This window comes from Melanotaenia boesemani, chromosome 17 (genome assembly GCF_017639745.1).
Source record: "Melanotaenia boesemani isolate fMelBoe1 chromosome 17, fMelBoe1.pri, whole genome shotgun sequence".
Lineage (NCBI taxonomy): Eukaryota > Metazoa > Chordata > Actinopteri > Atheriniformes > Melanotaeniidae > Melanotaenia > Melanotaenia boesemani.
This window is the reverse complement of record NC_055698.1, coordinates 19,892,781-19,917,928: the sequence shown is the minus strand read 5'-3', so window position 1 is coordinate 19,917,928 and position 25,148 is coordinate 19,892,781. Positions and strand designations below refer to the sequence as shown.

Below are 25,148 nucleotides of genomic sequence, written 5' to 3'. Positions count from 1 at the left end.
TAATAAAAAGTGAGTTAGATGTGAACAAAATTATTTACACTCCTCTGTTAATGAAAGAAGAACTTACAAAAGTCACTAAAATAACTTTAAACTGACCAAAGTAACAATAAATAAAAAATGACTGAAAATCAACCAGTCAAAATCAGACATTACTTTTAAATAGTTGTTTAGTAGAATATTTTTTTAAAAACTTATTAATAAAATAAGCCTGGAAAGAAATATGGCACCCCTAGAAAAGATTGAAAATAATTTGACCATAGGGACATGTTAAACTAAGATGTGTCTTATAATTGGCATCATAGGCATCTTCAAACTTGTAATTAGTCAGTCTGGCTATTTAAAGGGTGGTTAATAGTCACTGCCCTGTTTGGTGACATAGTTTGTACTACACTGAACGTGGACCACAGAAACTGAAGGAGAGAGCTGTCTCAGGAGATTAGAATCATGTTAAACATAAAGGCTATAATTACATCTTCTGGCAACTTGATGTTCCTGCAACTGCAGTTGCAAATATTATTCATAAGTTTAAGGTCCACAGGACTTTAGCCAACCTCCCAGGACATGGTCTAAAGAGGAAAACAGATGACAAATTGAAGGGACTGATCATACTAATGTTAACCATCAACATCCAAAGACATTAAAGGTGAACTTCAAGGTCAAGGTACATCAAGGTGAGATCACACCATCCGTCACTGTTTGAGCCAAAGTGGACTTCATCAGAGATGACAAAGGAAGACACCACTGAGCCACCACTGCCTCAACTTCTGAGAGAATGTCATTTAGACAAATGAGGCAAAACTGGAGCTTTTTGGTAAAGCACATCAGCTCTATGTTCATTGATGCAAAAATTAAGCAAACCTTGAACTGAGACAACTGGAACAGTTTTCTCATGAGGAGTGGGCCACAAGACCTGTTAACAGGTGCAGAAGTTTCAGTGACAGTTACCGAATTGGTTGCAGTGATTGCAGCAAAAGGTTGTGCAACAAAATATTAAATTAAGGGTGCCATTATTTTTGTCCAGGCCTGTTTCATTTGTTGTTTTAAATTTTAAAAATTGTTGAACAGCAATTTAAAAGCAATGACTGATTTTTATTGGTTAATTTTCAGTCAATTTTATTTATTAATTTTGTCAGTTTTATTTATTTGAGTGACTTTAGTGGGTTTTTCTTTCATTAATAGGAGAGTATCAACAATTTTGTCCATGTTTGTAAATGCCCATATGAAAGCTATTTTAAAAAGCAAGAACTGTCACTTTGTCTCATTTCTAAAAACTTGTGAAATGTTATCTTTTTGTGAACTTATAAATCAGAAAAAATTAACATTCACAGAATTAACAGTGACATGTAAACACAATAACTTTTTTTGTTGTTGTTGTTTGTTTTTGTTTCCTGGTCATGAAGAATTACCGACTTTTACTTTCTTTCACAAAGAATTACTTTGGCATCTGGTCACTCAAGCTGGTTATGAGGGTGTGAGAAGCTAAAATTTACATAACACAATGAAAAACATAACCACTGTCCTTGCTATAGTGTGTGGTTGGAGCTAAAGCGACTGTATATCCTTCATCCAATCAGCACGCAGCATGCATGAGCCACTTCCTGGAATTAACTCCCTTATTTGGCAGAAAGGGGTTGTCCTTATTTGACTAGGGTGGAAAATGGTGGAAAGGAGAGTCAGACAGCTGCAGTAGACGGAGGGATACAAATCGTTTTTATCTCTGGTGAGTAAATAATGGTTGGGTCTGTGGTTTATAATCTCTGATCAAAAGGATGTTTATTCTTTGAGTAAAAGCTGGGTCAGCTGGGAATGATAAGAGCATTTGAGACTGGTTCATATGAGTAGCTAAGAATCAGGAAATGAGAGGAACAAGCTTGAAAACAAGCAGCAAGGCGCCCTGAATTAGAGTTAAAAAAAAATAAAACAGCTGTTTTTTTTTTGTTTGTTTGTTTTAGATGCTTAACATGAAACATGAATGCTACATGTAACCGATTCTTTGTTTCCAGTCTGACTTGTATGAGAAGAAATTAAGACACACCTACTCTTGTTCCCGAGTTATTTTTCCAGCAGGACAACATTGAGAGTGATGATTAATGTTACAACTATGAGAGATGCACCACAATTTGATTTAGTCCCAGAAATTAGTATGTGGTAGCTTCATGTTTAATCAGCAACTTCTACATATATATTGCTCCAATAAATGTTCCCACTTTAGCTGCAGTGGTTTATCTTTTGCAAAAGATTGAAATGCAACTCAGAAGAACATTGTCTAATATGCCAATATTCTGTTGTTCAATCATAAGAGATACTTTTATGTTCTCTTATTTAAAGGAAATCTCTATCCTGTTGGTCAAACACAAATGTGAAACTAAATCAACATAGATAAGTGATCAGAATATGCATGTCCACATGTGCCAAGCCAGAAATGTGGTCAAACCATAGCAAGAAAGTAAGAAAGAAGACTAAATCAGTGCACATTTTGCTTATTTTTCCTTATATTTTATTAGCCAAATTAGTAGAATTACAAAACAGCGCACCTTGACATGTATTTGCTCTGAGGTTAACTGTGAGCTTAACTTTTAGGTTTTCAAGTAAAATATGAATGTATTTTATCAGCGTATATATCTTTTTTTTTTTTTTTGTTTTGTTTTTTTTATCTCTGTAGCCCTGGACTACCTTTGTGTGGATCTTAACGTGGCAGAAGAAAAGCAGTAATGGCTGATGCTACACAAATCAAGAAAACAGCAGCTAAAGTGTTGTGCTGCGTGGAGAAGGTTTCCTCCTTCGCCTCCTCCATTGATCCCATCTTTGGCATTGTATCCTCCCTTGTTGGAGTAGCTCGCAAGGGACTAATGGAAGAGGAGGGCCATGCTCTGGACAAGGACTTCCAGGCAATCAACAACAAATTGGAAATTATCTCTCAAAAGAACCAACTATGCCTGAAGAAGATCCGCATTGATGAAGTGAACGAAACATATGGCAAGTATGAAGAGTATATAAAGCACCAATATAATGCTTTCAACTACATGGTGTCAATGGTGAAGAAAGATCCAGACAATTGCCAGCGCTACATGGACACCTTTGAGAAGACTTATGAAAGAGACAAGTCCGACATGAGCCTGGATGTGTACTACCGTGGTGTGATGGGCATAAAAACGCAGTTTGGAAGACCTCTGTTGAAGGTGTATCTGGACAACTGCGATGGTGACCGTGAAATCATGGAGCATCACTGTTCTCACATCGCCCATTTGTTCCACATGGGCCTCATTTCCCTCATGGGCTACACAGCCGTTACTGAGGATGATGAAGATGAGGTGCGGGAGAAGTGGGCCAGCAGGGTGGAAGACATCCAGGAGAAGATGCAGGAGGTGCTCCGTCAGTGCAAAGACAAATCATCTTAAACATGTATCAACAAAAAGAGGATATACCCTTGGTTAAAAACCAAAAACACAGAAAAGTGTCTAATTTCACCTTTCAACTAATTGAAAGAAGATAAATTATGTAGTAATTAAAAATATATGTCAAACCAAAGCCATGTTACATGTGTGCACTTCAGTTGCAGCTGTTTTTCCAAATTCCTGGATTGAACCTATTATGTTGACTGTGTATGTTATTTTTAAGTGACCACTATACTTACATTTGCTATGTGTTACATCAATAAATGCTGAAGTTTTATACAATCTCTTCAATAAAATGTATAAATTATTAAATGGTTAATTGGTACATTTGTGAAATTTGTTTTACAGACATAAACTGACCACAAAATCTTAATCAAATATGAAAAAATGTAAATATCACTGATAGATTTTTGTTGTTCCCAGCTAAGGCATGAATTTGTGGAGTTGTGGATGTTGCTCTCATAAGACTGCCTTTTTTCAGACTGAATAAAACAAACTATATATCTGCTAAAGTCATGTACTAAAATTTGGTCTATAAGGGCACGGATTTTTAGCTTAAAATGTATTTAAAATAATGTCCACACAGGAAACAAAAACTTCCACAAAAATGTATCTTTATACATTAAAGATGACACTATAACGGTTGACTGGATTTATTTTTGTTATTTTTAAAGTTGGTTAGACTGGGTATAAATAATCTTGTTAACAGATCAGATTATAGTTAATACATTACAGCAAAGAGTAGGAGCAGTTTGAGGGGGAAGAAAAACAAAGTAAAAGAAAAGCTGATCTAAGGTAAACCTAATTCCACACCTATATAAGATACAGCATCAATAAATATATGAAAATAGCTAAGAAGTTTAAATTATAATAAATAATTGCCTAAACAATAAAATGTTTAGATTTTGTGGCTCTGTTTTTTTTTTCACATGGGACCATTCAGCAAATAACACAACCATCTCAGTTGCCGTCACACCTATATCCTGCCAACAGCTATCAGCAGAGGGACAGTTATTGATTTGACCTTATGAATTCTAAAAACTAAAAACGTAATTAATCCATCTTAATGGTGAACCATAAAACTTGTACAGAATATAATGTGCTTTAACAGTTTTTTTTTCCCTATTAATGTTTGGCTGTATGGTCATTCATTCTTGCTAAATTGGGCTAAATCCCGGATATAATCTAATATCTTCCAATTAGTTGGTTAATTTATGATTGAATACTAAAAACCAGAATGCATTAATAGCCTACATGAAATATGACTTTTATGATTTTAAAAGACAAAAACAAACAAAAAAAAGTCCCATAACAGTGTGTGTTTTCAGTGTGTGTGTGTGTGTGTGTGTGTGGTCAGATGATTATGGGCCTTTTTTTTCTTCCTTTTTTCCCCCCTTTGTCCACCCACGGGACTCTTGCTTCATAATTCGTGTTTTGTGGGATGATTTATGTTGAACTTCCACAAACGGTCTTTGGTTGCCTAGCAACTGTGTTAAGCTAACTTGAAGCAAATTGACATGTCAGCTCCTTCCTGAACTGTGAACCCAAAAAGTGGAAAGGAAAGGAAAATACTGTGAGTTATCTATATTACCTGCTTCTGTTTGCCATGATTTATTCCAGTTCTGTTCATTACTTTAACCCCAGACTTTAACATTTAAGCCTGTAAACAAAAATAGAACACAAAACGCTGCCGCGCACCGAGTCCACCTCACCACCAGAGTCCTCTGTTGTCCAACAGAAGCTGCTGCAAAGAAACGTAACGCGATTCCTCTGTTTGTCTTTGCAGCCCTGCCCCAAGTTAAAGGCCTTCGAGTGCTTCAACCACAAAAAGACTGTTGTTAAAGCTAACCTGAAGCAGTCTTTTTGGCATAGGGGAGCGTATTAAAGCAGCACATGCGTTCGGGGAGCCAGGAGAAGTTGTGTTTGGTCCATTTGCGGAACAGTCACGTCGCTTTCGGTAAGTTATAGCTGTACGTCGAGTGGAAAAGCGGGGATGTTGAGCGTAGCATCCCGACTCACAGCTGCTGATTCAGTTAAAAAGTTGACTTTGTTTATTTTTTTTAACAAGAAAATCTATCAACACGTGATATTTTTTGGCAGCACAGCATGTGACATAAAGTAGAGAATATTGATGACTTTAGGTAACATTTTTAAAGTTAGCAATCTAGTTTCCGGGGCGTGACCTTCCTTTGAACTCATTGCCATATGCTGCCGTGTAGGCTATAAATCCTGTAGTTATACTCGCATAAAACACGAGTGGATAAAACCCGAAACTCGGAGACTGTAATGCCAAAACCATCCTTAATATGTTACTATTAAATATTTACAGGACTTGGCAAAAGTATTAACAACTTTAACCATTATGTCTCTGTAAAGCGTCGCATATTAAATTATGATTGTATGCGCTTACGGCATTTTAGCAAATAAGTTTTAAATATTATGTACTAATTACATTCTGTGATGCAGCGAATTATGTTCCGTATTTTTAAAAGTTTCATTACTTTTTTCGTAACAGTCCCATTCTAACTCAGTAAAACAACAAAAGGAAAAGTCTCCTTTGCTCATCAGACCCACATTGGCCGTGTAGTATTTTCTCTCAGTCAAAACACTCAGTTATAGTTAGATTAAGTCACCATTAATGTTCACTTTCATTTCTGACTAATTTAATTATTTTTCTCAATTATAAACATATATATTTGAATCATTTAGCCGTGGTCCACCCTCTCTACAGGTTAATGAAATGCAGCTTAGCATTTTTATGTAATCACACAACAACCAATAATTAGTAAAAGCAGCCAATTATATAATATGATACGCTTAAAAAAATGTGTTTTTTATATGACTTTTCTTTGTGAATATGATTTAAACAATTACTAATTATCAGGAGATCTGCAATTGAAATTAATTAATTTATAATTATACAGTTTAAAGTTTTGTGGAGATCAAACTAAAAAAAAGTTGCCAAAATGATCAAATTAAGCATAAAATTTCTCTACTGTGCAGAAATTTTTTGTATTGTCATTTCAGGCATGCCTCTCCACAGTAATTGGCCTCTGTGTTGGATGTTTGGCCCTGTCTGAGGAACAGACTGCACAATGGGAAACGAGGACAGCCTTGAAGATGTGTTTGTTGCTGTCATTCGTCCAAAGAATCTAGTCAGCCTGAGCTCGAAGGAATACAGAACTAAATCTTATGAGGTATGAGGATAATCTACTACATGCCCTACTAGTCTGAACAAATGTTTATATACAGAAGAAAATGTGAGGTAAAATGTTGGTTGTAAAATAGTAAAATGCAGAGAAAGTGCAAAAATGTAAAAACTGGTTGTTTGCCTTGTTCTGAAAAAAAAAAAACGTCGGGCACTGTGTTCAGTGTAAATAAAACCAGAAAATAATGATTTCCAAATGTCATTCACAACAGAACACAGAAACCATACCATACGTTAAAAGCGTGACATTTTACGGTGTCATAAAAATATTAGGTCATGACATATAAAAGAAGCTGGGATGGGGTAACAAAATGCTGGAAAAGTAAGTGGGATAAAAAAAACAAAAAAACAAAACAAAAAACAACGTTTGAGGTATGCATTGCTACTAATTAGGTTAACTGGCTACAAATCAGTTACATGATAGGCTATAAGAGAGAAGTACAGGTAGAAGTTTCTGTTATTAAATTTTGGATGAGCGGTGAGCCAATATATACAAATATATATATGTGTGTGTGTGTGTGTGTGTATATATATATATTCTTTATGTTTTGACCCTAACATTTTTTATCTGTTTATATTTCCATGTTAAAGAGTCCCAATCTTTTGGAATTTGGGTTTTAGAATTTAGTGAAACAGCATGCAGTTTTTGATAGATTATAATCTTATAATTAAAATGAGAATGGCTACATCTTAACAGACTGACCAATTATAGAGACCGAAGTTTGTAACTTACTGATACTTCCCTTCTTTTCCCTGGCACCTGCAAAGATCCTGTTGAAAGAAGTACCTGTGGAGGGGAAGGAGAAGAAAAGAAAAAAAGTACTTCTGGCAACAAAGCTCAAAGCAGGAGACAAATCCAAATCCATATTGGATTTTGTTGATGAAATAACGAGACCAATCTCCAATAGCCAGAGCTTCATTGGTGAGGCTGAGACATTCTTACACCAACGCAAGGATTCATTTGACCTCCATTAGATTGCTTTATCTGAATTACTTTGGTTAACAGGAAAGCGTGTGGTGCACATGAAGAAATTTGCCCTTGAAGGTGACAATGAAGGAAAAGAAGCTTCTCTTTTTGTTGTGCCAGTCAGTGTTAAAGGTGAGCAGAAAATATCTTGTACCAAACTAATGATGTAAGCTATAGTTTTGGCTGTGCATGTAGTAAATTAACAAGTCTTTCTGAATAGACAACAGCAAGCCCATCCACAACCCTGGGAGCCCCAGCTTTTACTGCTTTCAGGACATCATGCGTGTGTGCAGTGAAACAAGCACTCACTTCTGTTCCATCACTGCGAAGATGCTTCTGGCCTTAGACAAGTTAGGATACGTGTCTTTCTAACTTAACTGATCAGTTCAAGAGGTTTGGTTAAAACCTGCTTAAGCTTTGTCTCCTCTGCCTCTTCAGATGGTTAGCAGAGCAGCACACTGTACCTCACGCCATCCCTGCTCTGTTCAGGCCCGCACCTGTAGACCGGGTGAAAACCAACGTAAGCAACCCAGCCTATAGCAGCGAGGGCAAATTGAGTGATGAGGGTCTACACATGGGCTACACAGCTCTGGAGATCAAGAGCAAGATGATGTCCTTGGAGAAGGCAGACATGTGTATCCTGAATCCACTTTACGGCTCAGATCTGCAGTATACCAACAGGGTGAGCATTTTTTATTGTTTTAGTTTCAGAGGCAACTAGATAAAAGTTGGATGGATTAATGCATTTCATGTATGTAACTAGAGGCACTCAGAGAGTGCAGACCTCTGACAAGCTATTGTTTTTATTTTGTTTTTCTTTTCCCAAACAGTGACTGTGGGCATTATTTTTGAGTTCAAAGCTCTAATGGCAAGTTTATCTCTACCTCCCCATAGTACAAAATCCAGGCACTGATCCAGATCACCCCCAAAATCTAATCACTTGTTCCTTATTCCATTTCCGAGATTTCCTGAAAATTTATGTTACGTTGCTAACAACAGACAGACAAACCAATGCCGCCGAATACATGACCTCCACCTTGCCGAATAAAAAGGGTATTCATCACCACATGAAATTTGAATTGTCTCTGTTGTAAAACTCAATTATTTTATTTTATTTTTGTTTTTGTGCAGGTAGATAAAGTTATCATCAACCCATACTTTGGGCTTGGAGCACCAGACTATTCTAAAATCCAGATCCCCAAGAGAGAGAAATGGCAACATGGCCCCAACTGTGTCACAGAAGACAAGTAAGGACTTATTCTCATATGAACCAGTCATTACTATCCCCATTCATCAACTGCTCCCCTTTCTCTTTTTATAGGGGCATCATGGATACCCTTTTACACATATTAACGTAGTTGCCTATAAACTACTCATCACAAACTCTTGTCTCCATAGGGAACACCAGTGGGTAGAGGACTTCCCTCTCCACCGGAGTGCCTGTGAAGGAGACACAGAACTGCTCTCTAAGCTTCTTGACAGTGGTTTCTCAGTCAAACAACTGGACAGCGATCACTGGGCTCCCATACACTATGCATGCTGGTGAGTTTGATCCTCATCTCACAGCCTGAGAAGTATCCCAAAATTCTTATTTTCTTAGGCTTTGCTGTGTATTGTGTGTAATAAATTGTGGATAACCTGTATGTGGTTCTATTCAGGCATGGTAAAGTTGAGGCAACCAAGTTGTTGCTTGAGAAAGGACACTGTAATCCAAACCTGCTGAACGGCCAGCTCAGCTCCCCTCTACACTTTGCAGCAAGAGGAGGCCATGCAGAGATTGTGCAGCTCCTGCTGCAGCACCCTGAGATTGACCGGGTATGAAACATGACAGTGAATTTGCTCTAACTCTCGTTTTTCTTCCGTAATACCCTGCCTCCCTCCTTGAAAGCTTGCTTTTTGGTCATTAGTGATCCAGTGTGTATGACTGGAGAAAGCCCCTCAATCTTGTCATTCTTGTGGGGATAAGGCACTCCACACAGAAGTTGATGCAATTTGTCACATACTCAGTTGTGGAATTGATGTCATCTCCATCATCTTTTTGGTTTAAATTAACTCAAATTTAAGCTAAAAGTATTTTTTCCTCAGTAAAGCATTTAAACTGGTTGAATATTTGATTTTATGATGGAAAAAAAGGCTATATAATAACTTACACAAAGTGGATCGTGCAGTTTAAAGGATCAATAATTTGTAAGATCTGGTATTAACTCTTTTGACAAAAGCACATCGAGGATCAGCAGAAGAGATCACCGCTGCAGGTGTGTGAGGAGAACAAACAGAACGAATGGGAGGAAAGTGTGAAACTTCTGCAGCAAGCCAGCAGTAAACCGGTTAGTCACCCATTTGCTGTATTTGTTAATACTAGCACTTGAAACCAGATGACAATTGTTTGTTTTTGAAATTATACAATTTCAGCATCGGGATTTAAAAATAAAGTCATTGTTGTGATACTTATCCATTCATATATTTTTAAGCTTGTCAAGTATTGTATATACTGAGGACACTACTTCTCTACACACGAATTGTTGTTTAGTTGTTTTCCGGGTAGTGCTTTTTTATATTAGCAAAGAACATAGACCAAGCTTAAGAGCAGCTTCAGCAACACACTCTTTCAAACCCGCTGCTCTAAGGAACGATACAGGAAATCATTCCTACCTTCTGCAATCAGACTTTACAACTCCTCTACCTCTGTCAGAACCACAGTTACACACCTGGTCTAACTCTGTCTGTCACCTTTTGCACACACCCATCACATTGCAGTTATGTACCTTTGCATGTATATATAAGAGGAAAAAAAATGTGTACACATAGTATTATTATTACTATTATTATTTTATTATTATCATTGCTATTATTATATTATTATTGTTATTATATTATTATTGGCACATACCATTGCTGCTACCATTTTATACTGTTATTATTACACTTGTTACTATTATTATTATTATCATCATACAAGTGTAAGTGTATTTATCCTGTTTTTCTACTTTCAATATTTCATTTTATTGTGGTTTTTTTTGTGTATTTTTGTGTATTCTGTGTACTATTCCAGACTGCTATGACAACTTAATTTCCCCTTGGGGATGAATAACGCCATCCATCCATTCATCCATCCATCCAAGGAGAATAACTACAATGCCTTATCAACCCATGCTTACATTTAAATTTGGGTATATAAGGCTAATGATATAATCAAAGAGTATAAGTGCTAGAAGGGAATCCTCAAGCATAAACTTACTCTTTGGGCTGATTTTTATTTGGGACGTCATCTCAGTCTCTTGTGTGATTTGTATTTGTTTGTGTGCTTTGCAGTATGAGAAGGTGCGTATCTATCGCATGGACGGCTCCTATCGTTCTGTAGAGCTAAAACATGGAAACAATACGACTGTCCAGCACATAATGGAGGGCATGCGGCTTTCTCAGGACACACAGCAGTACTTCACCATCTGGATCTGCTCAGAGAACCTCCGTGAGTCTACATGATAAACTGTCCAAGCCCTCTTTTTCTACTTGGTCAACTTCTGGGAGGAATATGTCACAGTTGGCTTTTGTTTGTTTGTTTTTTAAAACATATGAATAGCTAAATATTTAATTTCTCAACACCATGCAGCTTTGCTCCACAGTTAAAAAACATGCATGTTTGGTTAATTGGTAAATCTGACTTGACCCCAGGAGTGAGTGTGCTTGGATGTTTGTCTTGATTGTCTCTGTGTTGGCCCTGTGATGGACTGGCAATATGTCCAGGGTGTCCCCCGCTTCTCGTCCCATGGCAGCTCGAATAGGCTCCTTCCGCAAACCTAAATAAGATGAAGCGGGTATAGAAAATAGATTAAAATTGATTGATGGTGTTATTGTGATAATATAGCAAAAACTTTGTGTTTTGTGTGTTAGATCTGCAGTTGAAGCCCTACCACAAGCCCTTGCAGCACCTACGGATTTGGACAGAGATTGTGACAGACTTGACGGTGCTGGATCCTCAAAGAGAGACACCTCAGCTCTTCCTTCGTAGGGACGTCCGGTTGCCTCTTGAAATTGAGAAAAAGGTATCTCACAGAAAATAAATAAATAATTTGGTCACAACCTTTAAGTCAGAAAAGTCATATACACAGCTTACTTAGAAGCCTCCTGACTGCTACTTGCTTCTGTACCACAGGTGGATGATCCCCTGGCCATCCTCATCCTCTTCGATGAAGCTCGTCACTGCCTTCTGAAAGGTTTCTTTCCAGCGCCAGACAGCAAGCTGATCACGCTGGCCAGCCTCCTCTTGCAGATCATCTATGGCAATTATGAGAGCAAGAAGCACAAACAAGGCTTCCTCAAGTAAGACTGTTTTCAGATGACATTTGCATTTAAATAACACCTCACAGGAACAGCTGATTTCCATCTTTTAAGTAAAAATTTGGCTCAACATTTTTAATTGATTATTTTGCATTTTGTTAACTGAAAATCTTTTTTCCCCCCAATAGTGAAGAAAACCTGAAATCCATTGTACCAATATCAAAGGTGAAAAGCAAGGCATATCATTGGACCAACAGGATCCTTCATGAATACAAAGTATGCACATGTTTTTTTTTTTGTTATTTTAATTCTCAACATAAAATCTTTTTTTGTTTTCTCTGAGTTGATCAGACCTTGTCTGTCCTACTCTCTACACAACAGGCCCTGAGCACCAGCGAGGGAGTAAGCAAAGAGATGCACCACCTACAGAGACTCTTCTTGCAGAACTGCTGGGATATCCCAACCTATGGAGCAGCTTTCTTCACAGGCCAGGTTTACACCAAGGCCAGTGCTAGCAACCACAAAGTCATCCGTGTGTACGTTGGAGTCAACACGAAGGGACTACACCTCATGAACATGGAGACCAAGGTATTTTCTGTGCTATTTGTTTTTTTTTTTTATTATTATTATTACTGGTAAACATATGAGCATACTGGTCTGGGTAGGGCTGGGCAATATGAACCAAATTTCATATCTCAATATGTTTTTTTAACTTGAATCACAGTATACTATATAGATCTTGATATAATTTTTTTGTCAAGTAACGAAAGAGGCCATTGTAATTTACAGCCGTAAGTGCTAAATGCACTTTTATTAGGAATTAAAACGGCTGTGCATTACAACAGTTGACTGTAATTAAAGCAGCTGTATATTAAATTAAATGCTCCTTAAACAAAATGAATAAAAATACTTTTGAATGACAATAACAAAAATACAGTTTTGCAAAATGCAAACAGATACTTTTTACTCAAACAACCTATCTTGATATAAACGATATTTCCTGACTATATTAAGCGTGAAAAAGTCTCGATATATTTGAAAATCTCGATATACTGGCCAGCCGTAGGTCTCTGTTTAATTTTTTTGTAGTTGTTTTATGCACTTACTTAACACAAAGCATCTTTATGTTCTCTGTTGCAGGTCCTTCTTATCAGTTTAGAGTATGGCACATTCATGTGGCAGCTTGGACACGCTGACCAGTATTTTCAAATACACAGTGGTGACAACAAAATGAACTTCATTGTGCACACAAAACAGGTATCTATTTCTAACAGAAGTGAGTTAAAGTTTCACATTTTATATTTTAGGATGTCTGTCTAAAGTAGAATTATTAAATACAGTCAAGAGCATACAGCTCAAATGCTACATGTTAAAAATAAACTATGGTGAATCTTTGATCTCCTATGCTCTATTTCCCTCCAGGCTGGCCTTATTGTGAAGCTTTTAATGAAACTCAGTGGACATATGACCCCAAATGATAAAAGTGTTACAGATAAATATGCCTATGGCTAAAAACTTTCAACAAAAGCACATCTGCCAAAGATCCGGATGCAGGTTCTTCATTCCGGCTGTTATCTGACTGCAGTAATTCTGGATGGAGAGGTGGTCTTTTCACAAATTCCTCATTTTATAAAAACAAACTTAATGATCTGTTATGACTAAACTTTGTACATTTCAAGTCCTACATTTTAATTCTATGTAAATATGTTTATTATTTAATGTTTGTTTTAATAAACTGATTGATGTATGAAGGTGTCTGAAATGTTTTTAACCCCCAAAAAACTTAAGTGTAATTTTTGAGTGACTTTGAAGAGTTGCATTCTTTCTAAGCTGAATAAGTTTTTGTTCCCTATAAACAGCAAATATCAAACACTTAAAGAACATCCAGAAACAGTTGGCACCAGAGTGACTACACATGACATTATTAATGCAAAACTAAAAACATGTCCATAGTTATAAAATGGCATGAACAATACTGTTTTTCTAGCAGCTAAAAAATAACTATGGAAAATGGTTATCTCTTCTGAGAAACAATTTGAGCTGAAGAGGATCGAGTTTGTCCATCAAAATTATGGGTAACTTGTGTTTTTTGTTGTTGTTTTTTTACTGGAAGGCTTATAGAAGCCTGTACTCTTAAAATAGTCCATCTAAATAATGCAGTTATTTCACGTGTGCACACATCTTGTATTTAAGACTCAAACCATTTTGTGAGATTCACATGATTAATTTTAAACACTTTTTCGTTTAAGGTGTTAAGTAATGATCATTGATTTTTTTTAATCCCCTTTCAGTTTTTCATGCTTTTTATTGAGTGCTGCTGAGGCCAAATATTTTGTTATGTTTAATTGATCCCTGGTCTGTGCAAACACGCCTCTGTTTCTTGTATGATAGCGTAGAAACTAACTACACCACTGGTTAGCTTAAAACCGAGTACAGGCGAACAACATATTAGCTAATTTATAACTGTTAACTTTCGGGCTTCTAAGAGTATTTCGTTACCTTTGCAAGACAGTAGGGATAAGGAGAACATTTAAACACGCAGATTAACGAATGCTAAGTTAAATTATTACGTGTTCAATCAAATAAAATTATTCAGATAAAAAGAAAAGTTGACGAAAAGTTCTTAAAATCGATTGTAATATTACTGTTGGGCTGACATCATATAGCAAGACATCGCTTCAGGTAGACACAACCAATCACAGCCGCGGTTGTTTGACTGGTACGCGCCCAACAGCCAATCAAAATCTAGAGTTTGTCAGGCGGGGGGTAGGCTTAGTATTGACAGGTAGAAACGTTTGAAACGGTTCTCCAATATGAGTATCACATCAGTAGGACAGTGATACAGACGTTGTCATCTTTTGTTGTGTAGTAGTTGTCGGGATTTGGTTAAGTCGTTTGTTAAAATGTCGACGCATTTTTACCAACTAAGCACTAATTTACTCGGGGACACAGTCGGGAAAATGACCGAGAACACGACCTCCTTGGTTCTGGCAGCCTCGTTCATCACGCTCATGGTCGGTTACGTTTCTAAAGTGCTGCTGAGAGAGTCTCCTGACATAGATGCGGTAATTAAAATAACATTGAATATTCAGTGTGAGTTGCAAGACAAAATTTCTAGTTTATACTTGTTTACTCATTTCCACGTTGTATTTTTATAGAAATATCCGCCTTACATACCCTCCAGCATCCCCTTCCTCGGTCATGCAATTGCATTTGGAAAAAGCCCAATTGAATTCCTTGAAAGGGCTTATGAAACAGTAAGTATTACTTTAATTAGTCTGCTTTTTGCAAAAGAAATTATATTAACTGTCATGTTTTTAGCATACATTCAATCTTGGATCTCAACCGTAAGTGTTTGCTTGTAATCTCATTATGATATTTAATATTGAAATAAACATTTTTGCGTTTTATTTTTTTAAACCTCAAATTTCATGTACTAACTTAACAAAACAGTCATGTGTTGCGTTGCTTTTATGTGCCGTAAAACAAAGAAGCGAGAGTAAAATATAAAACAAGACTTTTATAGCTCTTGCTCAATGGTCTGAACAGCTTGATATATTTTCCCTCTGACTCCTGGTCTACTCCACTTTCCTGCAGTATGGTCCTGTGTTTAGCTTCACCATGGTGGGAAAAACATTCACCTACCTGCTGGGCAGTGAAGCGGCCACACTGCTGTTCAATAGCAAGAATGAAGACCTTAATGCAGAGGATGTCTACTCCAAACTTACCACTCCAGTGTTTGGCAAAGGAGTAGCCTATGATGTGCCAAATCCTGTGAGTCTGTGAAACCATTACCACTCTGGTCGTTTAGATTGGAAGAAAACTGTAAAAGGAGTTATTGTACACTGGAGTTGGTACACATTCTCTTCCATCTGTTGTAGATCTTTCTGGAACAGAAGAAGATGCTAAAGACTGGACTGAACATTGCCCATTTTAAGGAGCATGTTAAGTTAATTGAAGAAGAAACCATTGAGTATTTTAAGAGATGGGGAGACAGTGGCGAAAGAAGTAAGATCTTTCACTCTGCAAGATTTTGAGGATGTCTTGTGCAGATGTATCTTGAATCTACATCTTTCATCTTGGAGTAAAAACAAGACATGATGTGTGTTATTTGCTAAGCGACTGTAAAATGATTGTGATCTACAGATAATGATGTGATGTATAGAACTATTGCTGAGGCTTGGTCTTACTTCTTTCAGACTTGTTCGAAGCTTTGTCCGAGCTGATCATCCTGACAGCTAGCAGCTGTCTCCATGGGAAGGAGATCCGTGGTATGTTGAATGAGCGGGTGGCCCAGCTTTATGCAGATCTGGATGGAGGGTTTAGCCATGCTGCTTGGCTCCTGCCTAGCTGGCTGCCCCTTCCCAGTTTCAGGTTGGTGTGTTACTCATCTCACATCTGCATGCAGCCATCACATCTGTTGTACCTCCAACTGTATATAATGAAGACTGAATTCTACTTTGGCTAGAAAGCAAGACACTCGTGAAAAAGCTCGAGTATTATATTACCAAATATTAACTAATCAGAGAAAAAACTTGAGTCATCTGCCATCTGCTTGAATCATGAATAAAAGGTGAATATTTTTCATTCTTTTTCTTCTTAGGAAGAGAGACAAAGCTCACAGAGAGATAAAAAATATTTTCTTCAAAGTTATTCAGAAACGCAGAAGATCTGGAGAGAGAGTGGACGACATCCTGCAGACCCTCATTGATGCTACATACAAGTAAGACAGCCACCATCCATCAAGAATGATAAACTAACATGCCTTCGCTGTTAACCCTGTTACAAGATTACAAGATAATGAGGGAATTACACATCCAAAAAGTATCATTTTTGGTAAGTAGTTTTTCTGCCTTATGACCTTGTAGCACTTTTCTCTCCACAGAGATGGCCGGCCTCTGACTGATAACGAGATTGCAGGCATGCTGATTGGTCTACTCCTGGCGGGTCAGCACACGTCATCTACCACCAGCGCCTGGATGGGGTTTTTCCTGGCCAGAGACAAAACTCTGCAGGAACGCTGCTATGCTGAGCAGAAAGCTGTGTGTGGAGAAGACCTTCCTCCACTTGACTTTGATCAGGTGAGAGCTCTGATGTAAACAAATCCAAATATGCTGACATCCCACCTGGAGTTTTGTTGTGTTTTGCACCTCTGTGTGTGAGGGGTCTGTAGAACTGATAATGCCTTTGGGGTCAATTCCAATGGAAACCTGCATATGACACCATATTAATACTTAATACTTGTACATGAATCAGGAGGAAGAAATTTGGATCTTAAATACTTGCTAAGATATGATTAAAGAGTTTTCTGAGATGTTTTGTTGTGATTACAGAGTTAATGATTCCTGCTTCTGCCCTATCATTTTCTTTAGCTGAAGGATCTCAGCTTATTGGAACGCTGCTTAAAGGAAACCCTACGGCTCCGCCCACCCATTATGACCATGATGAGGATGGCTCGCAAGCCTCTTGTGAGCTCACACATTGTATATTAATACAAAACAACTGTTTATCTTTAGTCTTAAACACTCTAAGATGTTAATTTAAAGCACACTGATGTCATATTTGTACACATACTGTCAGACTTCTGCAGGTTACACCATCCCTGTAGGCCACCAGGTCTGCGTCTCTCCGACTGTCAACCACCGTCTGCAAGACACCTGGGAGGAGAGGATGGAGTTCAGCCCTGAGCGATACCTTGATGACAACTTTGCTTCAGGGGAAAAGTTTGCCTATGTGCCATTTGGAGCTGGTAAGATTTATTTCTACTACAACTACCTCTACTAATGTTTGTCGTCACCAGATCTGAAAACCAACCAGTGATTAATCAATCTGTACAATCCTAACTGTTCTCTTTCCATGTTCAGGCCGTCATCGCTGCATCGGAGAAAACTTTGCCTACGTACAGATCAAAACTATCTGGTCCACCTTGCTACGCATGTATGACTTTGATCTAGTGGATGGCTACTTCCCCACAATCAACTACACCACAATGATTCACACCCCTCACAACCCCGTCATTAGATACAAGAGGAGAAAGTAGTGAGACGCTGAGGGTGGAGGTTTGAGAAACAAAAAAAGAAGCTTCCTGTGTGGTTAAAGTTTTGACGTCCTGGGACTTGAATTGAAGAAAAGATAAATGAATGCACTTTGCGTCTGATTTCAGCTCTTTGCTTTTAAAGTTTATTTTAGTACCCCGCTGTTCAGCTTTTTTTTTTTTTTGCTTAGTGGATCATTTTTAAGTTTCCAGACTGACATACACAGTTGTGGGACTCCATCTTTAAAGATGATGCTCATGTTCACAATGTGAATTCTTAAACAGAAATGGAGAAATAACGAAGTGCCTTGTAATGTGACATCCACAGACTGAATTAAAATTCTGTCTATCCCAGGTAGTTTTACATTGACCTGATTTACAGTGAATAAAAATATCGATTTTTTCAACAATTATGCAGCACATAAAACAATTCCATGTTAAATGAACATACTCCTTTTGAGGAGAAATTGTGTCAGTTTGTCAAAAATAAAGTTGTAAAAAACTAACGCTGAACATTAACAGCACTACTCAGCTGTATAATGCAGGTAGACAACAAATGTCTTGGTTTTACACTGTACCACCCACAAGTTTACTGCATACTCTCAGCTGTTTTCACTTTTGACTCCCAAGTACATTTACTCAAATTTTGAGGTACTTCATGCATATTGTACCCAAATTTGACGCTACAGTACACATCTGTCTACATCTATGCAACTACATTTAATTCATTTCAGAAAAACTTTGCCTTGAAAAAGAGAATAAGACTGTGATGCAAACAGCCTACATTTTAAATCACAAGTTAAACATGAGGGATTTGGTTTCTCTTTAAGAAGTGTATCACATTAAATTTGGCACCAGCAGTATTTTCTTTTTTCTTCTTTTTTTTTTAACCAAGTGTGGACATGCGTATGAAGGCTGTGGATATAACAGATCAGTTGGGAATTGAGATCAGTTACTGTCCCAAGTGTTGCCATATTTGTTGTATTTTTCTGTTGTATATGTTCAGTTAGTGACTAATCAAACCAGTTCAGACCAGCTTATCACCCGGATTCTTTGTCTTAGATGTTATAATTTGTGCAAATTGTGCTTTTGCATTGTCATGCTGAGATAAGCACGACCTGTGAGAACACCCGTACCATAACATCAGAGTCATTGGCTTTTTAACTGTCGAGTGACATTCACTTCTTTTCCTCTCGTGCTCTGTCTCTCTTATTAATAAGTTGCGGCTGGAATCAAATTAAAAATGAACATGTACTTTCAAGATTGTATTTGTTGTCTTTTGAGCATGTTCCTGTTAGCACATTATCTGGAAACTTTTAATAATCACAAAAAGTTGTGTTTACTGGAGGGTGCAGAATTTAATCTTTGAATAAAGAGCTTTTTAAAGATTTTTTTCTTTTAAAATGGCTTTAATTTGATGACTGAAAAGATTTTTGCTGGAGTTTCATTGGATTAAAACTGCTTATCACAGAGTTGGTGTTTTTCCAGGAAAAGAAAACTTCACGTTCAAATGTTCAGACATTTTGAGGACTTATATAAAAAATAGTTATTAAAATCTTTAAAAATGAGAGATGCAGAAAAAAAACAATTCAGCTGAATGGCGAGAAAAATAACAAACACGAACGTATTTGAAATAAGGTCATCCTCTTTATTTAAGTTTTTGACAAAATACCCCAAAAATTCAAAGCTTCTACGCTTTACAAAAATACGTTCTCTACAAATGTCTTCTGTAGTCTGTCTCGCCTAAACAAAACACAGTGTAGTGTAGAATATCCAGTAGCAGCCTCCTTAACAGTAAACCCAAACATTCTCTACATAATGCTCCACCCATACAACACAAACATTTAAATTAATCAGTCTTTAAATTAGCATTAGACAAATATACATGATTGTAGATCATCCTCAACAAAGAGGCAGATTAAATTACAAACATAGCTGTTTTTCAAGTGCTGGCGACAAAAAGCCCGAACACAACATGTCGTACACTAATAAAAAATGTCTTTTGGTCCACATGGAGAGATACAGTCCACACCAGAATGATAGAAAACAGCAGAACGCTCAGCACAAGAAAAAGGCAACTCAGTTTCTTCAAGCCAAAGTAATTTGTCAGCATCTATCTTCTCAAGCCAAAGTGCAGTTGAGCATATGAAGAAGCACCTGTAGAGAAAGCAAAAGCACTTTAGTAAATTTAAACTCTAAACAATATTTTGCACTTGTACATGATAAGTTAGAATGTAAACTACCATTTTTTAAGCATTAGTGTATAATTATAAATGCAGTAAAGTATATACACATGGACTCTTAATTATGTCCTTCAGGGTCAAAATTAAGCTTTAAAAACTGGCCGTCACAGTCGTGTTTAACCACTGAACTGAACTGTGTTACCTGATGTCACACTGCCCAGCCTCCTCTGCAGGGCCTCCAGTCTGGAGATGTAGTCAGTGAGGGCTCGGTCGGGGTCATAGCTCTGCTGCAGGTGGGAACAGGTGAGAGCGCCATGATCTGCAGCTACGTGAAACCTGCAAAAAAAAAAAAAAAAAAAAAATCTGTAATGCACAAGCTTAATATTTTCTGCTTTTATAACACAGAACTTAAAAACTGATAAGATGGGTACTTTCATGATCCTGTATAAAATTTAGATCACAGTAAAAAGAAGAGTACTGTGGATGTATACAAGTCAGAAATGAGCCAATTCTGAGTAACCACAGATTAGATAATTATCAATTAAAATAACTCTTGGTAAGTACAAGTTAATGAGAGGTGTACCATCTTTCCCTGCATCTGGAACAAGACTCACACAATCACTCTCAGTTGAGAGGAAATAGGTTTGCATGTTCAAAAAGAACAATAGGAAACACCAAAGTACAGGTTTGCCATGAAGTAGAAGCTGATGGAACAGCAGCATCAGTGAAGGAACCCTTGTATCAACCCAAACTAATAATGCGGTCTAAAAAAGACCAACCCTTTCAATCCCTCAGACTGAAAGTTTACATAGCAGATGAGATAAAAATCAGGACCAGAGGTATACCCAAAGAAGTAAATACTAAGCTTAAAACATTAGGAAACTGTAGAGCCCGCTATGCAAGGTAGAGGTAAAACCATACTTTTTTATTTTTTTTGCAAGCAGAAAAGAGCTTGCATAAAGTGGGCCAACATTAAACCATATTAGGATTAGGGGAAGTTTGCTTAAAAGTAAAGTCTGTGCTGATAAATTCAACCAGTCAGTGCTCAGTAATTAAACTATTTTCTGAAGTCAGAATTTTTAAATTTGAGAATTTGCTTACTTTTTTAATCTTAAATGAACACATCCAACTAGTGGTTTTACATCTAATGGTACAGAAGCAAAGAATACTGATTACTAACACTTGGTTCATTGTTTCAAGCACTGGACTGAACGTTATACCTGTGGGGTGTGGAGGAGACGCCTGATCGTGGGGATTCACGTCCACTTCTTCCCCTGCTGCTGGAGACTCCGCCTCCTCCTCTTTCTCTGTACATCTCCACACCGCCTGGGTGAAGGAAGGGCGAGTCCCTCACCTCTGAGCCTGAAAGAGATAAAAAAAACAAACCATATGAATCACTTTTAAACACACAAGAGGACCAAATCGCATGACTTGTTTTGTTTGTGATATCTGACCTGCCCCATTCTTGTTGACACCGCAGGAGGTTGTGGTGCTCATCCCTGTCGCCTTGTGCCATCGCTTCACGAGGAAACGCATTCTAGATAAAGAAAGTTAATTAGTTATAAAGCATATTATTCTCTATTTAAAAAAAAAACAACTCAAGAGATGGCGATGGAGACGATACCGAGAGAGGGCGATAGAGACTCGGACGGCAGAACGGAAGCGCATTAGTCCTCGGCGGCGATGGCTGAATGATTCCAGGCTGGAGAGCGAAGGCCGTCCACCCATTCTGGACAGGAGCGTCAGCGTGGCTTCCTCACACTCCTGGAAGCCGCCCAGCAGTAACAGCAGATACTTTTTCTGGTAGATCAGTGCTTTGCGAAAGCTTTCTGACCTCAGGTACTTGCCATACATTCTCTGAAGGTGATGACAAAAAAAGAAGAAAGTGATTTAGTTTTAGGAGCACTGTGTTTAGTGAGGAAGAAATTTGACTTATTATGCCCTATTGCTGCATACATTAACTTCATTATGGGTTAATTTATCCCTTTATTTCTTTATTATATATTCATTCATTTATTCATTGATTGTTACTATATTACACTTTTTCCATTGTACATTTTAATTCACTTTTAAGGTTTATTCTCTTCATATTCATGCTCTGTTCACTACGAGGGTAAGATGACCTTTATTTGGTCCTTAGACTGGTTCTTGTGGAGACAACTTTGAAGCCAGCTCTTGGAGTTGTGTGTCCTCCCAACTGAAATGTATAACTATTGTTTTTCCTCTTGCCTCCCCAGAGTCTCTCCTGACGCTGCAATTACTTGCAAGTAATTTGTCTGTGTTCATTTTCCCTTCAATAAATTTTGTTGTACTTTTACTCATTCCAGACTCTTGGTAATTTTTCTACAACAATCAGAAACATGTTTCTGAGTTCTCAGCAGCAATTTAATGTAGGTTTTTATGGCTTCTTTGTATCTACAGTAACATTTTGATTTTAAGTAAGATTTTCAGTTGTTTTCTCTGACCTTCAGTGCAGCATTGTCAGCTTCTGGTCCAGATATCTCTCGCAAAGTTTCGGACCTGATTTCTCCCCTGAGTCGGGCCACCTGGGACTGTGCCAGGTGTAAACCTTTTTCCAGACGGATCTTCTCTCGATTCCAAGCCTCTCTCTCCTGAGAGAGCAGCAAATTGGCTGAATCCATCTTTGACACTCCTTTTCTGCTGGACTGCAAAGGATTTAAAAGAATATTTGACTTTTGCATAAGAAATACTGTTGTATATCCACATAAACAGAAACAAATAATGCATATTTGTTTTCTCACGCTGTCGCCTGATCCCAGTCCAGCCTGCCGATAGCGTCTGAGCTCATCTTCCAATCGCAGCGTGTGGTTCCTCAGATCATTCTTCTCTTCTGTCAGACGGCTGACAAAACCTGTCAGCTCTGCATTCTGCCTCAGCAGACGCTCCGTCAGGGTGTTGGAGGAGCTCGAGGAGCTTCCTGCCAGCAGGGACACACTCTGAGGAAAAACAGACAAGCAGTCACAACCAAGCTTGACAGATGTTGTTTAGAATGAAGCAACGAGAACAGCTGACTGTAGCTCATTAATGAGGTTTTTTCTTTTCAATGAAATCTCTGCCTCAAATGTTTTGTCATATCATCCACTTACAATAAATAAAAAACAATCCAGAATATCATAAGGAAAAAAAAAAGATAAGCTAACCTCTGGGATGGAGGGTAGACCTGGTGATTGCTGTAACATGGTGATGACCTCATCAACATTGGACTGAACCCATGACAACTCTTCACTGTCGACCTCTGCAGTCAGCCTGTACAGGCCACATTAGTCATTAATCAAACGCTAAATTTAAATGATTATTACAAATAAGACTGTAAAGAAAAATACATTAATGTGTTCTGTTGGTTTGAGCTGAGTATAAACACATAAAACCTCTGCAAAACAGCTTCAACAATCAATCATTTAACATGAAAAAAAAAAGAAATGAAACTGATTTAAAGAAAGGGACTGAGAAGTTTCCTTCTACAAAAAAAAAAAACACCCTTAATTATCTTTATAGTTATCAAATCAAAATATCAATAAAAGTGTAATTTTGGCTGCTTTTATTACCCTTCTGTAGTCTTGCTGGCCATGCTGCGGACCTTTGAAGTAATGAGATGAAGTTTTCCCACGATCCTGTCAACTGTGCGCCAAGGGCCATGGTGTGGCCCGTAGCTGTGGCCTGCTGGAGGGACTTCCACGTGAGCAGATGTGCTGGAGCTCGCTGACGGAGGATTTCCACTCTTCTGCTGAAACACCCAGTCTTTGGTCCGATCAGTAGACTCACTGTGCCAGATAGGCTGTTGTTCACATAATAACAACCAAGGCTTAAAATACTTAACAGCATCACTGAGAAGTAAGAACCAGTATTATGTCAATCTGTGTCACTCACACTCTGGGTGTCAGGCTGGGGAGGACCACTCCCCCTATTCTCTCCTAACTGGTTCAACCTCTCCTCCAATCTCTCCTTCTCTTCCTCCAGATGATTTATTTTTGCCAGCTCTCTCTCCAGCTGCTCCTGGACCTCCAACATTCGTGCTTCCAGGTTCTCAAGCTGAGTCCGGGACTCCAGCAGTGCCTCCTGGTCTAGTCTGGACCTCTGATTGGCCAATATCAGCTCCTCTTCTTTTCGCAACACCTCAAGTTTCTGAACCTCCACCTCACTGAAGAGATGCACCACCTTGAGAGGAACAAAATCTTCATAGGTAAAAAATGTGCAGCTGATAAAGGAGAGAACAGTCCCAGTAGTATCTCCGCCTCAAACTTCTATGTCTAGGTTATTATTTAATTTTTCAAATAAATAAATACATGAAGAATTTTAGTGTCTTTCTTCAAAGGAGCAGCGTGTAGGATTTAGAGACATCTTAGTGCAAAGCTGCAAATGGCAAACAACTTAAAACCCTTCACCTCACTTTCCACCTTAAAGAGAAATAATAATGAACCCTAAAAACATAAGAAACGTCAAAGAATCTCTACAAAGCCCATATGGTTTGTCCATATTATCTAAACAATTCAAAATGTTTTATTTTGTTTTTTTTTTCTTTTTTTTTTTTGCATTTACAGCCACAAGAAATAATTTAAATAAATTTTTGAAATTATATAATAGTTTCTACATGGCTAAACAACATTTGTCTTTGAAACATCATATACACCAAGAGTTGTTTATTATAAAGTACAACAAAAAAGCAGGACAAGTTTTTCTAAAGTAAAGAAAGCAAGAAAGATCCCACCTGTGCATGCTGATCATCCAGCTCCCTCTGCAGTCTTTCCAGCAGACTTCCTCCATCTTCAAAGCCCCCTCTGTCCTTGTGCTCTTCGTTGGAGGGCCCGCTGTCAGAGGAGAGACCAGCTCGCATCTCTCTCTCCCTCCTTAGTGCTGTAGTCATCTCCTGGGCCTTAGCTTGCTCAGTTTCCAGCTGGACCTGCAGTTCCTGCATGCGTCTGTGGAAGCTAAGACGCTCCTGTTCCACCTGTTGAGAAAGCTGAGAGGAGGCTCGACGCTCCTCCTCCAGGGTTTGGGTCAGCTTGGCTACACAGGTCTTCTGCTCCTCCAGATTTAGGTGCAGGTCCTAGATAGAAAAAAAGAA

General features: G+C 38.0%; 4 protein-coding genes across 10 annotated transcripts in view; 3 read left to right on the top strand and 1 right to left on the bottom strand.

The window, feature by feature from the left end:
- The first annotated feature begins 1,627 nt into the window (after positions 1 to 1,627).
- rpz2 (rapunzel 2) lies at positions 1,628 to 3,714 on the top strand. The gene is made up of 2 exons (XM_042012209.1): positions 1,628 to 1,720; positions 2,663 to 3,714. The coding sequence occupies exon 2, from the start codon at positions 2,712 to 2,714 to the stop codon at positions 3,396 to 3,398; it is 687 nt and encodes a 228-aa protein (XP_041868143.1). The 5' UTR covers positions 1,628 to 1,720; positions 2,663 to 2,711; the 3' UTR covers positions 3,399 to 3,714.
- A 1,169-nt stretch (positions 3,715 to 4,883) lies between these two features.
- On the top strand, positions 4,884 to 13,593 carry krit1 (KRIT1 ankyrin repeat containing). 2 transcript variants are annotated; one of them, XM_041967094.1, is made up of 17 exons: positions 4,884 to 4,968; positions 6,423 to 6,592; positions 7,372 to 7,525; positions 7,610 to 7,702; positions 7,791 to 7,920; positions 8,009 to 8,252; positions 8,702 to 8,817; positions 8,969 to 9,112; positions 9,229 to 9,385; positions 9,790 to 9,897; positions 10,883 to 11,039; positions 11,462 to 11,613; positions 11,724 to 11,890; positions 12,037 to 12,124; positions 12,230 to 12,436; positions 12,989 to 13,105; positions 13,271 to 13,593. In XM_041967094.1, the coding sequence occupies exons 2-17, from the start codon at positions 6,491 to 6,493 to the stop codon at positions 13,358 to 13,360; spliced, it is 2,226 nt and encodes a 741-aa protein (XP_041823028.1). In that variant the 5' UTR covers positions 4,884 to 4,968; positions 6,423 to 6,490; the 3' UTR covers positions 13,361 to 13,593. The 2 variants fall into 2 exon arrangements, with proteins under 2 accessions (XP_041823028.1, XP_041823027.1); XM_041967093.1 differs by lacking the exon at positions 4,884 to 4,968 and adding an exon at positions 5,144 to 5,352.
- Positions 13,594 to 14,664: 1,071 nt separating this feature from the next.
- LOC121628134 (lanosterol 14-alpha demethylase) lies at positions 14,665 to 18,224 on the top strand. Its single transcript, XM_041967056.1, has 10 exons — positions 14,665 to 14,913; positions 15,007 to 15,105; positions 15,446 to 15,622; positions 15,730 to 15,856; positions 16,048 to 16,222; positions 16,452 to 16,571; positions 16,734 to 16,929; positions 17,221 to 17,316; positions 17,429 to 17,597; positions 17,713 to 18,224. Exons 1-10 carry the CDS (start codon positions 14,752 to 14,754, stop codon positions 17,886 to 17,888), a joined length of 1,497 nt encoding a protein of 498 aa, XP_041822990.1. The 5' UTR covers positions 14,665 to 14,751; the 3' UTR covers positions 17,889 to 18,224.
- Positions 18,225 to 19,509: 1,285 nt separating this feature from the next.
- The window catches only part of akap9 (A kinase (PRKA) anchor protein 9), a 69,346-nt gene continuing 63,707 nt past the window's right edge, over positions 19,510 to 25,148 (bottom strand). For all 6 annotated transcript variants that reach the window (XM_041967050.1, XM_041967052.1, XM_041967054.1 and 3 more), the window contains 11 exons: positions 24,792 to 25,130; positions 23,954 to 24,241; positions 23,632 to 23,861; positions 23,227 to 23,332; positions 22,828 to 23,022; positions 22,531 to 22,731; positions 21,690 to 21,922; positions 21,520 to 21,602; positions 21,286 to 21,427; positions 20,268 to 20,401; positions 19,510 to 20,039 (listed from right to left, as the gene is read on the bottom strand). In XM_041967050.1, coding sequence (XP_041822984.1) covers positions 19,996 to 20,039; positions 20,268 to 20,401; positions 21,286 to 21,427; positions 21,520 to 21,602; positions 21,690 to 21,922; positions 22,531 to 22,731; positions 22,828 to 23,022; positions 23,227 to 23,332; positions 23,632 to 23,861; positions 23,954 to 24,241; positions 24,792 to 25,130 — 1,995 coding nt within the window. In that variant the 3' untranslated portion in view covers positions 19,510 to 19,995. The remainder of the gene's footprint in view (positions 20,040 to 20,267; positions 20,402 to 21,285; positions 21,428 to 21,519; positions 21,603 to 21,689; positions 21,923 to 22,530; positions 22,732 to 22,827; positions 23,023 to 23,226; positions 23,333 to 23,631; positions 23,862 to 23,953; positions 24,242 to 24,791; positions 25,131 to 25,148) is intronic.